We start from the raw sequence: 14,918 nt of genomic DNA on the forward strand, positions 1-14,918 counted from the left end.
AACATTCGTGTGTTCATTCCAACATTTGTCAGTCTTACTGTGTTTCGACCGGCTGCAGAAAAATCTAGATTTAAACCAGGAAAGTCAAATCCAAACTGTGCAGGAGGGTTTGTCAAGCATTTCCAAGATTCATGAACCTTTCAGTTTTTCTAATTTTGAAGGTTTTATATTTTAATATGAACATTTACTTCATTTTTGCACCCCAAGTTAAATATCATAACCGACACAATAGCAGGTACACAGGTAATGCAGTTCATGGTGGAAATATGCCTTAATTTAATCCAAATTTTAATTTTAGACACACAGACAATAGTTTTCAGTTAATCTTTACCTCGGAAACATGGAAACAGTTTATTTTTCCACCAAAATAACAAAGGTCATAAAAAATAAAACCAAACATAAATAAATGAAATATGAACTGATTTTTCCCCCTACACTGAAACAATAATTAGCATAAATAGCCCATGTATCAGTTATTATTTATAACAAAACAAAATCACACGTGGAATGTTTTCATACGAGTCTTCACCAGGTTCAGTTTAAACATTAAAGTTATTTGTCTAAACTAACAACTAATCCCGTTATCCATTACTCAGACGTGCGTCAAAACAAACCAAACTCCGGAAAGCGAGTCTGGCATCAGTGGAGTTAAACTCTACTATTTGATTGACTACGAGGGGGTTGACTCGTGAGTTTTTATTGAGGAGGGTTGACTCCACTCTCAGAGTCTGACGGATCAGGCGTCACTACAGGACCATGTTGCAGCGGCTCGTATTCAACAGACTCCTCCAGCAGTGTTTGTGGGGCAATCCGGAGCCCACCAGGGGTTTACTGTGCAGGTTTCCCACTGGGCTGGGGGCTGGACACGGATCTGCGTGGCACAGGAGTAAATCAAGTAAGTGGCTAAATGTATAAAACCTGAGACGGGTTCTATGTTCATCAATGAACGCATCACACAGAGACAGTTTGCGTTTAGTTCAGACATTTTAACTATCCCTACGTCTATTCTCAGAAGGTTAACGTGGACACAGTAAATCATTAGAAGCATTATTTTTAAAATCAGATCAGTGGTTTGATGTTTGGCACCGAGTCTTAGACTTTACCTCCAATGTTTGTTTGCTCCAAACGAAATAGGACCGCTTGCGAAAAAAACAACACATTCGCTTGCCAGGCGTGTGTGGTCATGACCTGTAACTGGGTCAGAGACACAAAACTTGACGGTCATGATGATGCTGCGAAGGACGGTGCCCACCCGATGCTCCCTGGAGTGGGCTGATCCCCGTGCGCTCTGCGCGTAAAGCCAAACAAAGCCGGGTACGACCCGTAACCTCCCGAATCTGCCTCAGAACCACCGCACTTCCATCCATCGCAACAAGCCGCGATTCCCATCTGGCAGAAACGCAGCCTGGGAGATAAGTGCCAGGAGGCGGAAGTCTTCACGTGGCGGGTCACGTGTGTACTTAATTGATCGCATGCAGTCATTCATTAGCTCATGTGTTGCGGCTGCTGCTCTGCGCGCAGCGCGGCGCGTCTGGTGACCAAAGATGAGCCCCTGTGCGCAGATTCTTTCTGGAGGGAGTTCATGTGTGTAGACCTGTAAACCCTTGTGTTTGTGCGCTTGAGTTCAGTGTCACTTTCATAATGTGTTCATAAAAACACACAGAAAAAGAGGAATACTGTTCATTCTCCTTGTCCCACTGTGCCACAGACGGAACCGCGTCTACAGCTGCTGCCACTCTACTACCCTGTACTTAGGATGGTGCTTGGTTAGTCTAGAAATGTCTGGAGGTGTGAACATGTAAACATAACAGTTTATAAACACTTTATAAACTTTTAAAACACAAATTCCATATAACCTGAGGCGACTCAATGGTCAACATGTGGAAACTTAAAGCTCGCTGATGATGATCACTGTTTTCTTTTTAAACCTTTGTTTTAACACTTCCACAAAATCCACAAAGGCCTGAGTCACTCAGTCTCCTCTGATTTGAATCATGCGTGTGGCCTCTAATCTGAGGGGCTGTTAATCAGCGGTGACTCTAATGAACTTCTCCTCTGCAACAGTGGTAACTCTCGGCCTTCTTTTGCTCATCAGAGCCACTTTCATCAAAGTGTTAGATGGTTTTAACGAGTGCACTCGAGGCTTTGTCCGTTACTTAGCTGATAGTTGATGAAAGAACTGTACCAACCCCACATCTGCACAACAAGTAATGGTGTCAAACACATAATTCTCTCTGTTCAAATTCACTCTTGGCAAAGCTCACTTGTTGATGGAAACCCAAGAGTTAGAGGAGGGTTTACCATCAGATATTTCTGTCCTGTCTTGTTGCAGCGGCCGTTCCAGATGCGAGGGAGCGGACTCTCGTTGCTGTGAAGCCCGATGGAGTTCAGCGTCGTCTCGTGGGACAAATAATCCAACGGTTTGAGCGGCGCGGCTTCAAGCTGGTCGGACTGAAGATGTTGCAGGTGCGGGCGAAGTCTGAAATTGAATGTGTGATTGTGGAGGGTCTCAGTCATCCCTGTTATGGTATATCCAAGAAAACAAGCTGAAACAAAGACATCTTGACTTAAATATGTTTCAGCAAAGTCTTTTTTGATCTAAAGGATTTTAATAGCAGCATATGTGAGGTTTGGCCACACGACTAGAGTCTGTAAATGACCAGATATTGGATCAAAGCAGATTCCTCCAACTCCTCACCAGCCTTTTACAACTGAAGACTTGCATGAAGCCTCTTCAACACGTGCAGTTCTTCTCGTTCAGTTTTTTTTTGTGCAGTGTTTTCTCCTGAGCTCATAACTTCAGCTGTGTCTGTTTTGGAAGGTGTCCGAGGACCTCCTGTCTCAGCACTACTGTGAACTGAAGACGAAGCCCTTCTATCCCAGTCTGCTCCGGTACATGACCTCAGGGCCCGTGGTCGTCATGGTGAGCGCCTGGCTGCCTGGTCAGCTTCTCGCTTGCATCAGCTTGAGATTGACACACGGTTTATTGTTGTTCAGGTGTGGGAAGGGCACAATGTGGTGCAGACGTCACGCACAATGGTGGGACACACTAATCCTGCTGAGGCGCAGGCGGGAACGGTCAGAGGAGACTTCAGCGTTCACGTCAGCAGGTTTGAGTTGTTCCATCTCAACTCTAAAGATCCATGCACAGACAGACTCAACAAACACTGCATCTGAGATCAGCTGAGACATATATGAGTTAGGATGTAGGAGTATATTACATCTTAGCTACTGTAACATTGTCCGATCATGTGCAAGCTAACTTGTTAGCAACTGAAAAATTACAAATCTACATTAATACACTTCATTAAACTTCATCCCCCCTTTAGCCATACCTCACAAAGTCAGTTTTCTTTTACTTGCAGAGGTTCGTTAATTTGGAATTTGTATTTTTAGCAAAACCATCTACATTGTTAATTATTTTTAAGTCCTTTCTAATACACCAAGACTGATGATAGTCTCCTTTTACACACTTTTCTTTTAACTCTTTGACACTTTTTTAAATCTTTAAATCTTTTTTTTTTTTTAATCTATGTCTTTGTTAGTGTCTTTGTATTTTGGTGCAAATAAATAAATATAAAAATAAAAATTAACTTCAAAATATAATATGAAGGCAATGAGAATCATGCTATGAGGAAGCTAAAACAAATCCCCCAAAATGTATTTCTAACGCCACTGATGAGTAGCAAATGTCCAGATGTTGTTTTTCATTTCTTTGGTGGGGTGGATACCTTGAATAAGGCCAGGTCTTGTTATTTAACCTCTCCAACACTTCATCATTCATCTTTTTTATTATTATAATTATTATTTATATCCGTGTTAGTGTCTCCGTATTATGGTGCAAATAAATACATCTTGGTGGTGAAGTAATCAAGCTTGTCGATCATTTAAAGGAACGTCGTCCACGCCAGCGACTCCCTGGAGGGAGCGCAGAGGGAGATCCAGCTGTGGTTTCAAGGAAAAGACCTCCTGAACTGGGAGTGCTGCGACCAGAGCAGCACCAGCGAGGCGTGAGGGCGGTGACGCTGGAAGGCAGCGAGGGTCGGCGATGCTACCTCTTCTCCTGCTGCTCAAAGGCCTGTCTCCTCACCTCTGACCACGGTGGAAACCAGATGAGCCATACTCAGATCTAATAATTTACCTCAGTGAGTGCACTCAGAATCTGAAAGTTTTACCTGAAACACAAGTGAGTGCAAGTGACAATATTATGTGTTATGTACACGCACAGCTGTTAGCAACTTTTAAAAGTGGTGCTCGACGCGAAAGTCTGTTTCAGTCTCTGAACTCATTCTGATTTCAGCTGTAAAGTTTCTTGACTTCATCTCACACGGTTGTGATGCTCATGGACAAACAGACGAGACTCGTGAGGTGAAATCCGGAAACCACACAATGCAACAACATGTCTGACTAACAGTTAAATGTTAGTGTGCGTCTTTATGAATTCTAGTTTTCTAAACATCCCTGAAGTTAAAAGTTACTTTATCTTCGGCTAAATCAAACGGAAATCCATCCAAAGCATCAGATTTCATTGGTAAAATCTTAACTGCCTTAATTCACTTATAACAGTTATTTAATTTTTTTTACTTTGGCCCCTGATAACTGTATGAGAATTGTGCATAGCTATAAATACAGATAAATGGGTGACACACATGCTAATAGATTTCTATAACAACAAAGAAAGAAGCGCACAGTTTTCCTTTTTCCAGTGGCAATCCTAGGATCTTGGGGGCCCCAGGGCAAAGAAATACTTAGACTCCTAAGTCCAAACTAGGAAATCTGTCATAGGGGAAATGGAAGTGAGCCCCTAGTGGTTGGCGGAGAGTACTGTCAATGCATTATAGGGCCTTGAAAAGATTTTAAGTGATTAATGGTTACGACATGCCAAAAGGTATTTAAGACAGTTAAATCCTCATTTTTGGCAACTGATTACTTGAATATCTTAATTTTCTATGTCTAAAATAAATTGCATGCAACTGAAAACAATAAATAATCCTCCTACCTCTGTAAAACTGAAGGAATATTAAGCAGAACGTTGAGAAATGTTTGAAATGTGAATTGTTGATGAGCCAGAATAAAAAAAAAATACAAAAAAAATACAAAAAAGAAAACAGTTGCCTTCAGATAAAGTGTGAATGTTAACTGCACAATTGTGTGTCATGTATGTTATGCTTTGTTGTTTTAACTCAGACATGTTTAAGTCTATGGAGATGACGGACGTGGCGGTTCGTCCGAATCACATGACCAATTTAAGATGACGTAGCAGCAAGACGTCACTGAATCTCCGTGTCTCTTGTGTTGATAGGCCAAGTAAAACTTAATATTGCCCATCAACCAATCAGGAAATGATGTGTCAATGGTTCCTAAGGATAGTTTTTAAGTAAATGGTTTTAAATAGCTGTACAAAAATGCGTGGTGCATTTCCTGTGTTTCAATGGAAATAGTTACAAATAGCTTTAGGCAGATTATTTTATTGAAGGCAATATACAGACGACTATTAGATTTTTTGTTTTGTACATTATTTCATAACATGCTTCACAGCTGAAGTTCCAGCGACAGAAAATATTGCGCTGTCTCAAAAATACTGTTAAAAAAAAAATCAACAACAAAAACCCCAGACTGGTGTACAAGTAATTTTACATTTACATTTGAACAAAATATTAACTGCCATAAATGGATTAAAACCACAGCAGAAGAAGGAGATTTGTGAGAGAGTTGTGTAGAACACGTGATATACAACAGCGCTCGCGATTTGAACAAGTCTCGAGGCCTCGCGGCGACTCTACGGCGAAGCCTCACTCTCTGACTTCCGGCTCATCCTCAGCTTTTGTTTCTCCATCGCTGCCTCCAGCTCGGAAGCTTTGCGCACGTCCTGAGGAGGAAGAATTAGCTCGAGTTAACGGGACAATATCACAGCAGTTCTTTGGTTGCATTTCCAACCAATAAAGCTCAAATTTGAATTGATTTGGATTGTGAACTGAAATATACATTGGCTTATACAATGTATGGATGTTGTCCCTTTTATTGCTTTTCTTTACTGTCAAATGAAAACAGACTTTGACTTTGGCGACGGTCACTCACAGCATGGAGTCTGTGTGGGTAAATCTCAGTCTGACTGGAACATCTGGACAGTTTTACTTCATTCTTCTTTACCAAACTGTCGGGAGATAGAGTGTGAACAGCTGCTTTTTAAGTCCAGGGACAAATTCTACATTGGATCAAAGTCTGGGCTTTGACTCATTAGGCCACATTAGTCCGGATAGTCGTAGGCCGAGTCACCGGATGAAACCTGAAGGGTTCCTAGACTGAAGCGACTTCTGCACACTTGAACCGCTCCTTGCAAAAATAGAGTTCAGTGTAGTTCAGTGTGTCCATCAAAGTTCTCAATGGCAAAGCCAACTTGGGTTGGGTTTTCTGTAGGATGTTTCATCCAAGTGTCCAGTTCTAAAGACTGGTGAGGAGTTGGGGTTTTATTAGGAACATCTGTGGGTCTGTTAATGACCAGATACCTGTAATTGGAGGAAATCCAAACATGATCAATACTGACTCCTCCAATTACAGTAATGGTAGCCAGGTAGGTAACACCCATACAACTGAAGAAGCTACTTCCTTTTGCAAAGAATATTTCACATCGTCAAAACTTCTTAGGAATAGTGTTCTTCACGACTGGCAAATCGACTCAAATCGACGAGATGCCCCTGGTTTGTTCACATTCAATCTCCCGACAGTTTTGCAAAGAAGAATGACTGGTATCCGCCCAGTCTAAAAACCTGTCATTGTTTACAACTCTACTAGCAACTTGAGACTGGAGTCGGAGCTGAGACGAGACGTCTGCAGATGGATGGTTTACACGAGGATAACAGTTTAAAACCAACACAATACTCTTCCTAGACACACTTGATGTATTAGCTCGCGTGACGACAAGACGTTCTGCCTCATTTGTTCTGCAAACAGACTATTTACCTGCAACCACATCCCGCCCAAACGTGATCGATCACTACTGCTCCGGCCATAAACTGAAACCAGAAATCTTCTTCCCTCCTTGGCTTCATGATGATGCACCAGAGCGCTGCGACTCTTTCTTCACCAGTTTTCAAGTTTTATGTTTGGTTATTTCCTCCCAGTACCCACGCTTGTCAACTGTGTGTTTTCAGGTTTATGAAAAATATTTAAATGCTAACTAAGTCTACTTGAACAGGAACAGTCACATAGGGAGTAGGGACTTGACAAAAGGAAGACCAGCGGAGGGTCAGTTCCAAAGGGCTTCGTTTTTCTTGCAACTGTAAACAATCCTCTGTCAATGTAGGTCAGAAACAGTGTGGTAAAAAAAAATGACGTAAGTCTGTGCACAAGTCAAGGCTGAACAAACAAACGGCCGAGGGCGCATGGACCCGAGCGTGGTGGCATGACTACACAAACATGAACAACATGACAAACCTCGAGGAGGGCCTTCTGCACCATTATCTGGCTGTAAACCCTCGTTCCTTCATCTGGTAACACCTTACGAAACTCCTCCTTGTTCAGGGAGAACAGCTGTGCTCCGGTTAAATGGCCCAGGAGCTGGACTGTGCTAAAAGAGGAAAAGGATGGGGCAACAAAATCAACGTTTGATGTAGAGCAGTCTCTGCAAAAATCCAGTTTTGAAATTAACAATCAAGGTTGTCACTGTGCACAAAACTAGGAGATCCTGGCTACACATGAACAAATACATATTTGGAGTTTTCTCCAGTACTAACTGTTGACTGAATCCCTTGGTGGTGAGCCAGGCCTCCACCTCATCGGCCGAGGAGTGGTAGTTCAGGGGAGGAGAGTTTTCGGCCGTGCGAGGAACCACCGGACGCCGAACCGAGCCTTTCTTCTCGGCCAGTCGCTGCAGGAGCTCGTCGTTCACTATCAGGACTGTACAAACACAGAATTACGTAGGTAACGCCTAGTCGTATCTTGCACAAACAGCAGAGCTCCTTTCATTAGACAATTAGACATGTTGCTCTCACTTTTCTGTCCTGCAGCAAATTCCTTGAATCATTCTGACTTGGGATTTTTGTTCTGATTGGTTAATTTACTTCAAAACAAAATGTGTGTTTTCCAATTTTTGCCTGCAACCTCATTGCTAAAAAGGCTAAAACGTGGACTGAGCTGGTGCATTCATTCCTCCAACTCCACCAAGCTCTTGTTGCTTCATGTTTAGCTGTAAGTCCTTCTGGGGATCAAAATATTAATGCCTTTGCTCTTGGTTTACTCCATTGCATTTACAGGTCTATTACCTCTGTCAGTCTCGTCCCCATGCATCCCTGTAGGTGGTAGAATCATGCTCTGGGGTCGCAACGTCGGGCTTGTAGGACCTGCCCCAACTGGGCTTGTAGGAGCATATGAGAAATAATTTGTCCGAGGAACCATCGCCGTCTTCTGTTGAGGAGGAGCAGGATTTCACAAAAACTGCAATATGTGCATAAGAGAAAAATCCACTAGCAGCTCACGCAGTCGTACCTTTGACTCTCTACGTATGACCGAGCTGTCAACCCCCGCGTTATTCAGAGCTGACAGAGGCTCCAGGATGTTGTAAGGAACAAACCCGATCTGGTCGAAGCGATTCCGACACTTCCACCAGCGCTTTGACGATTCAATCACCTAAAGAGAGGCGCGTCAGTGTTGTGGCAAATTCAGGTGGGAATCTACTTCTAGGGGCTCATCTCGTGGACGTACCTCTAGTGTTTCTCCTTGCAGCACCGAGAGTTCACTACTGTTTCTTGCCACAAAGTCGTAGCTGCAGCAGTAAAGCCTCTCGCCCTCGGGTGGAAGACCATTTCCTTCTCTGAAATACAGGTAACATGCAGAAGATGAGTAGCCTAGCATATCCGGGTTCAAGTCTTATCAGGATATGAGTGTGTTTCAACTGATACAGAGAAAAAAATAACTTTGCGTGAACATAATTGGATAGTCTAAACATTCAGGTCAGTTAAGTGTGTGACATCCATTAAAACCATTTCATGGTCAATATCTTTTTTAAGCAGATCTCGAACCGGCCTGGTTTGACTGGTTGATCTTTGCTGGGGCACAATCCCAGGACAGTTTGGACCCACAATACATTTGTAGACCAGTGGGAAGCAATTTTAATCTCCATGTAGAGAAACTGAAAATAACGACAGAACTTTTATTTTATGAGGCAATATACTGTCAACTACAGGCGTAAGGGATGTGGCTGTGGCTGCCAGAATTCTGCCTCGTTCTCTGTGGAATCTTTTTCTCCAGACTTACACTTCATCGGAGCCTCCTCCGTAGCCCTCCGCCGTGTGTCGAGCTTGTTCCTGCAAACTTTGCGCCTCCCTTCTTTCCCTGAGAGCGTCCTGTTTGTGCTGCAGCTCGATGGGATCTTCCAGCTGCTGGCCCGATGAGTCGCAGGCCTGAGGCTGCCACCCGTCCAGGAAGACGGGCGAATACGGAGGAACAGATACACTCAGGAGGGAGCTGGGAAAGAAGGGAGCGAGGTGTTCTGTTAGAGGATGTGACGCAGTCTGACGGGAGCAGATAAGATTTAAATGCACGAACCAGGGGGAGGTCCAGTTGGTTCCTAATGAAGTCCACAGCTCCTTTTCCTCTTCAGTCAGATGCTCCTGCAGCAGTGAAACAGCTCCGCTGGTCATAGCAGGACTGACCACTGATGCACACAGTTCTGGACCGGTGGTTTTAACCAGCTGTGACAGATTACAGTAAGAATCAGAGAGCAAGAGACGGGGAAAGAAACTATGAATCATCTGAAAGTCTCACCAGACGGAGAGGAACGAAGATGTGGTGCAGCAGCTCTGGTGCGTCGGGCTGTGAGATGAATGACTTCACTCGGTCCTGAATAAAACAGAAAAGAGAGTTAATGAGAACTTATATCACATATAACAGGATTATCTCAGATATATGAACAAAATGCAGTGAAGTGAAGGGGACATTGTTTGTGTCAGTGCAGTAAGAGGTTAAAATAGTAACAGAAAAAATGATTTTAAAAAACATTCCAATAGATCCTGTACTTTTTGTTCTAGGACTTTATCCAAAAGGTCACAAATATAATAAAATATTATTATTGTATTTGTATATGTATTTTTTTTTACATGCTAAAAGATCCACTGCATTGTTTTGGAGACTTTGGAGACAGTGACATACATACGAAAAGGAAGGTGTGAAAAGATATTTAATGTGTTTGTTAAAAGTATCGATAAAGCAAATGACAATAAGGAGGAATAAGCATTTAGTTATGTAAACCTCATAACAGGGTTGGTTGTAATAGGTCATTAAATTGTGCAAAAATGTTTGTCTGAGAAGGTTGTGATGTGTACGTGTGTTGTCTGTTTGTACCACGGTAAGTGAGGCACAGGTCTATGTACATGCAATAATTGTGTGTGTATTTATAAGTGTGTTGCGCTTCTTTCCGTCTTCTCTAATCTCACCAGCAGACTGAGGGAGTACTTGAGTTTCTGATAGACGTCCACAAATTCTTCCTCTGCAGGCGGCTTCGCCTTAATGGTCAACAAGTCATCTGCACGGAGAAGATTCACAATCACAAGCAACACAACGCAAGACGCTTGTTTCTACACATGCATTGATTTTTTTTAACTAGTATTGTAATAATGCTTTGATGAAATACTTACTTTATTCTTTATTTACTTTATTTTACTGAAAAATCTTTTTCTCTTCACTTTCAACTGAAACTACTTTTAAAATAAGAACTGCTTTAACTGATCAACTGACTAATAATCTGAATGTTTTAACGATTAAAACTTGTTTAAATGGAGCTTTAAACATTGTTTTTATGTTTTGTTTGCAAAAATCTTAATTTTCAAATGAACTAAAGTGTTTTGTTGCAACTTTTTTTTTGTTACCAGCTACAAAGGTTCATGTAGATCATGTCAGATCTACAGTAGCTGTATAAACTGTGGGGTAGTTCAATGTGCAATAAATTTCATGTTGGTGGTTTGTGGTTTTTAAAGTAGGTGAAGCTGCTATGTCAAACTTTTTTTGTGTCCAGCTGAAGACATTTTATTATCTCCTTTAACTAATTGTGTCAACACTGTTAAGTAGTTTTAAATGTAGTTTTTTTTTTTTTTTTTTTTATATTTTTGTAAGACAGAAACTAAAAGCTGTCAGATAAATGTGATGTATCAGACTCATGTTACCAAGCCAGACACAGTTTGATTACTTAGAGAGTGTGGCACAAATATTTTCTTATCAGCTAAACCACTGGATTACTTTGAACTCATTGTTACAGAAAGAAGAAAGAACCTAGTTCTTCATCTTCCTGGTTCGACTTCCATAAACGTGTCTCTTAGATATGCAAAACATTTTCTGAATTAACCTGCATCAGTTTTTTTGGCTGTCTGCCCTGTTGTGTGTAAATCAGTGTGCAGTCGCCTGCATATCTTTATACTCATTCATATATTCATACCGACAACTTCTACTGTACTTAATTACTCTACTTTTGTTCCTACTTATTTAATGTTTACTTTTTTTATCTCCCGTCCTTTGGACTGTGTGTGCTGCTGCAACACTGCAAATGTTCCCACTGTGGGATAAATGAAGGATTATCTTATCTTATCTTAATGTGTCAAACACGTCTTTGTGCTTCAAGCCTCCCTGAAACATATCTTGACTACAACCTTTGGTTTACGTATCTGACCGTGTTTCCTCGCTGACAGTTATTTTTTTGATTAGCGAAGATTTTCCAGCATCCGTCTGGACTCTCACCATCTTGGTCCTCCTTCTTCTTGCTCTTCCTGCTGCTCTTCTTCCTCCGCTGGTTGAGAACACTCTGGGCCTCGGCCGCCTGCTGCAAGCGCGCCATGAACCTCTCCACGTCGTCGAAGCAGTGGTTCAGAATTTCCTATTCAACACATGTTTTTTAATTTTTTTTTTTAATCATCTATTTAAAACAACATGCAAAGATTTGGCGCCGGGCAGAGGATAAAACTGCAGCGTACGACTTTCTTCCTACTTTCTGAGGTCTAGGTTGGACTTTCCAGTCCCCTGGAGTAAATTCTGTTTCACAACAATGCGCTTTAAAAACGCTTCGTCAGCGGAACGCCGTGTTCAGGGCTGCCATAGCTGCAGGTACCAGGCCTTTCTGCATCTGCATCCAGACAGCGGCGCAGTAAAGCGGTGACTAAGAGGGTGTGTGATGTCTCGTGCTATTGTAGTACTTCTGAAAGCCTTTTAATTGAGCTCTGATAGGATGGGTGTAGCAAGACTGATTATATTGACATAGTTGCGCAAGTTGAAGAAACAGGAAACACCCAAATTTCCACTTGGGGATCAATAAAGTCCAAGTTATTTTTCTTCTGTCATTTTGTATCTTACTTCATATCATATCATATATTTTGTCTTATTTATCCTTGAACCTTTTCCATTTGTCTGCCTCAAGCTGTTTTCTGTAGGTTTGCCGCACTTATGTTGTTTAATTGTTTTAAATGAACTGTTTCTTTCATACAAACTCCTCCACACCTTTCACCTCTCCTCTCATGTCTCCTCTGTTTTTTGTGGAGGTGTGTGTTGTTTATTAGCATATTTCTGTTAATCTTCTTCCCTGTGAATTTAAGATTGAATTGATTTTGTCTTGTTTGTACCCACGTACACACACACAAACAGAATATTGTGTACGTACCACTTCTCTGTCTGTAGTCACTTCAGGCGTATGGTTCGTCTCCCTGCTGGCACCAAACTCTGAAACACCATCACCATAGGTTAGGTTAGCTGCAGCTAATTAACGTGCACAGAGGCAAAAACAAGAAAATAAAATCTGTATGCTCACATGTACCTTTTCCAGAATTTGTGTAGAAGGGCAGGCCGCCCGGAGGAAGCTCTTCCCCTGGAGAGATCATGACTCTCACACCCGAAGGCTTTCTGGGAACCACCGGTGGATGTGGTCCTGACATCTGATTAAAAAAAAAGGTAAAACTAAGTTTATAACAATTTCTGTGTGATTTGTATTGTTTGAAACTTTTTACCACTCGGCCCGACAGACTTTTTGACCTCCTCGACGTATAGACGATAGTAGAAATGATGAATGAGAGCTTCATATAGCCACATTCCACAAGCTGCTTGGAAGTATGCTGAGTATTCAAGTGGCAGATACCCACTACAGGAAAAACCACTGTCACCAGATGCTATGCAGGTGACACAACCTTCAGGGAATGACTGAGAAACTGCAGCAGCTCGGTTTGAACTTTAGTAAAGATCGGATTTGTTTTGTGACGTCTCTTTTTCTCACCTTCTTTCTTTTCATGCACAAAATACTTTAAATATGGTTTTGCAACTAGCTTTAAAAAAAAGATGCTATGCCTTTTGTTATTAAATAATGTAACATGTCAAGATGAATTAAATATAATGCAGAGAAATCTCCTCTATGAAACGTGACACAGCTGTTGTTCATGTGACAGGTGTACCTGCCTCTGTCTGTCTTCCTTCTTTTTCTTTCTTAATCTCTCTGATTCACTCACAAACATTTTACACAAACTTAACCAGTAGAATTAAAATGCATCCCTTTACCTTTTTGGTGCAGTTTTAGCCTTTTATCAATCCGGAGCACAGACACCAATCCTCACGTTGAATTCTTCTGAGCACTGAGCTGTTTACAAGCGGACGTCCAGCCTCCTTGAGATGTGCCGAAACGGGAAAAACTAGTCAGGCTTTGCTGTCGTAGTTAATCTGTGTTGCTTTCACTCTGTCACACACACACTCCCATTCTTTCTCTGCATCTCGGTAAGCCTCTCCTTCCTCATGACAGGCGTCTCTGTCGCCCGTGGCTTGTGCCATGGGGTTAATGTGACCTGCAACACATACCTTTTTCAGAAATGTAACTGCAACCTTCCTCAAACTCCTCCAGAAATTCTGTGACATCAGGTTTCGTCTGAGGAATGCTTTTTGTTTGAGCATTTGCTCTTTGAAGAAACAGATTTGCTGAAATTTGGTTTGATAAGAAACTCTGCTTGATAATATCAAAATCAGTTTACGGTAAACTCTACCTTAAATTAGTTCCCTGGGCTTTAAAATGCTCACATTGCACGGGTGGAAACTGAAGGGCGAAGCTGCAAGACTGTGAATGACTGAAAGGAATTCCTAAAAAGTAAAGCCCTGGTTTAATGCTGTGGGAGCTGAAGTACAGCTGAGTCATGGACATAACTCAAGTAGCTCTTTACAAACACCCCTCTTTGTTAAATGTCCACACCCAAACTGCACGCTTCTTCAACACGTTTCAGGTTAATCTCGATGGTTTTTAACTCGGCTGACCTGCTGCTGAGTGGTGACCCCAGCTGGCCGTCACACAGACCAGGCTTCACCTTCCCTCCCGTTTGACTTGACCGTTGCACAGAGATATGCACATTCATCCAAAGCCCCTGACGCTGCGAACAGAACACACAACACACTTGACATTTCAGGCAGAAAGCAGAAACAGCAGACTGGTGTTATCTTCCGTTTCAGATCAGCTGAACAAAGGATTCTGCTGGGACGTACTTTTCTCTGCAGCCGCCTTCACTCGGTTGCAAAAAAATTCACAACACACAAATGAACAAGTGACATTTTCCTCATTTAGATTATTCTAACAAAATTTGATATATTTGTGTCTGGGTGCAGCGTTTGAGTGAATTTCCAACATTAGCCAAAGATTTGATGTGAGCTCTGTTTAACAGATGAACATGTGATATTATGTATATTATCAGAACTTTCCTATATGCACAATTTATGCATGATGCATTCAGACTGATTGCATCAAACATCAAGGCAAATAAATACAGTCCTGATTCTCATATCAGAGGTATCATGAAGAAGATTTGCTCTAAATATATTTCTGGCAAAAATACAACATACAGGACTCACGTTTCACTCTTCAGTTTGTCTCCTTAAAGAGTTTAGACAGAGACATATAAGTCTGTGGATGAGTGTTA

At 41.8% G+C, this 14,918-nt stretch overlaps 2 protein-coding genes and 1 long non-coding RNA gene across 3 annotated transcripts; 1 reads left to right on the forward strand and 2 right to left on the reverse strand.

Moving 5' to 3' along the window:
• Nucleotides 1-247: 247 nt before the first annotated feature.
• Nucleotides 248-1,427, reverse strand: LOC124998424. Its single transcript, XR_007111058.1, has 2 exons — nucleotides 1,104-1,427; nucleotides 248-871 (listed from the first exon to the last, which is right to left on the reverse strand). It is a non-coding gene; the product is annotated as an uncharacterized LOC124998424 (long non-coding RNA).
• Nucleotides 752-5,126, forward strand: LOC124998419 (nucleoside diphosphate kinase-like). The gene is made up of 5 exons (XM_047572818.1): nucleotides 752-895; nucleotides 2,333-2,466; nucleotides 2,822-2,923; nucleotides 2,998-3,110; nucleotides 3,894-5,126. The coding sequence occupies exons 1-5, from the start codon at nucleotides 757-759 to the stop codon at nucleotides 4,012-4,014; spliced, it is 609 nt and encodes a 202-aa protein (XP_047428774.1). The 5' UTR covers nucleotides 752-756; the 3' UTR covers nucleotides 4,015-5,126.
• Nucleotides 5,127-5,448: 322 nt separating this feature from the next.
• eps8l1a (eps8 like 1a) lies at nucleotides 5,449-13,775 on the reverse strand. The gene is made up of 14 exons (XM_047572809.1): nucleotides 13,522-13,775; nucleotides 12,791-12,908; nucleotides 12,638-12,696; nucleotides 11,725-11,860; nucleotides 10,431-10,519; nucleotides 9,763-9,837; nucleotides 9,544-9,689; nucleotides 9,253-9,462; nucleotides 8,701-8,809; nucleotides 8,485-8,625; nucleotides 8,262-8,403; nucleotides 7,734-7,896; nucleotides 7,435-7,567; nucleotides 5,449-5,869 (listed from the first exon to the last, which is right to left on the reverse strand). Exons 2-14 carry the CDS (start codon nucleotides 12,906-12,908, stop codon nucleotides 5,780-5,782), a joined length of 1,611 nt encoding a protein of 536 aa, XP_047428765.1. The 5' UTR covers nucleotides 13,522-13,775; the 3' UTR covers nucleotides 5,449-5,779.
• Nucleotides 13,776-14,918: the final 1,143 nt, after the last annotated feature.

Source organism: Mugil cephalus, chromosome 20 (genome assembly GCF_022458985.1).
Source record: "Mugil cephalus isolate CIBA_MC_2020 chromosome 20, CIBA_Mcephalus_1.1, whole genome shotgun sequence".
NCBI lineage: Eukaryota > Metazoa > Chordata > Actinopteri > Mugiliformes > Mugilidae > Mugil > Mugil cephalus.

What these genes read in the sequence shown, in the direction of transcription:
- LOC124998419 (XM_047572818.1), top strand. Translation starts at nt 757, where the DNA reads ATGTTGCAGCGGCTCGTATTCAACAGACTCCTCCAGCAGTGTTTGTGG. An exon ending in TCGGACTGAAGATGTTGCAG is followed by an intron (nt 2,467 to 2,821) that starts GTGCGGGCGAAG and finishes CTGTTTTGGAAG; the next exon opens with GTGTCCGAGGACCTCCTGTC. An exon ending in TTCAGCGTTCACGTCAGCAG is followed by an intron (nt 3,111 to 3,893) that starts GTTTGAGTTGTT and finishes GATCATTTAAAG; the next exon opens with GAACGTCGTCCACGCCAGCG.
- eps8l1a (XM_047572809.1), bottom strand. Translation starts at nt 12,908, where the DNA reads ATGTCAGGACCACATCCACCGGTGGTTCCCAGAAAGCCTTCGGGTGTG. An exon ending in TGACTACAGACAGAGAAGTG is followed by an intron (nt 11,861 to 12,637) that starts GTACGTACACAA and finishes TGTGTTGAATAG; the next exon opens with GAAATTCTGAACCACTGCTT. An exon ending in GGAGGAGGCTCCGATGAAGT is followed by an intron (nt 8,810 to 9,252) that starts GTAAGTCTGGAG and finishes CCTGTATTTCAG; the next exon opens with AGAAGGAAATGGTCTTCCAC.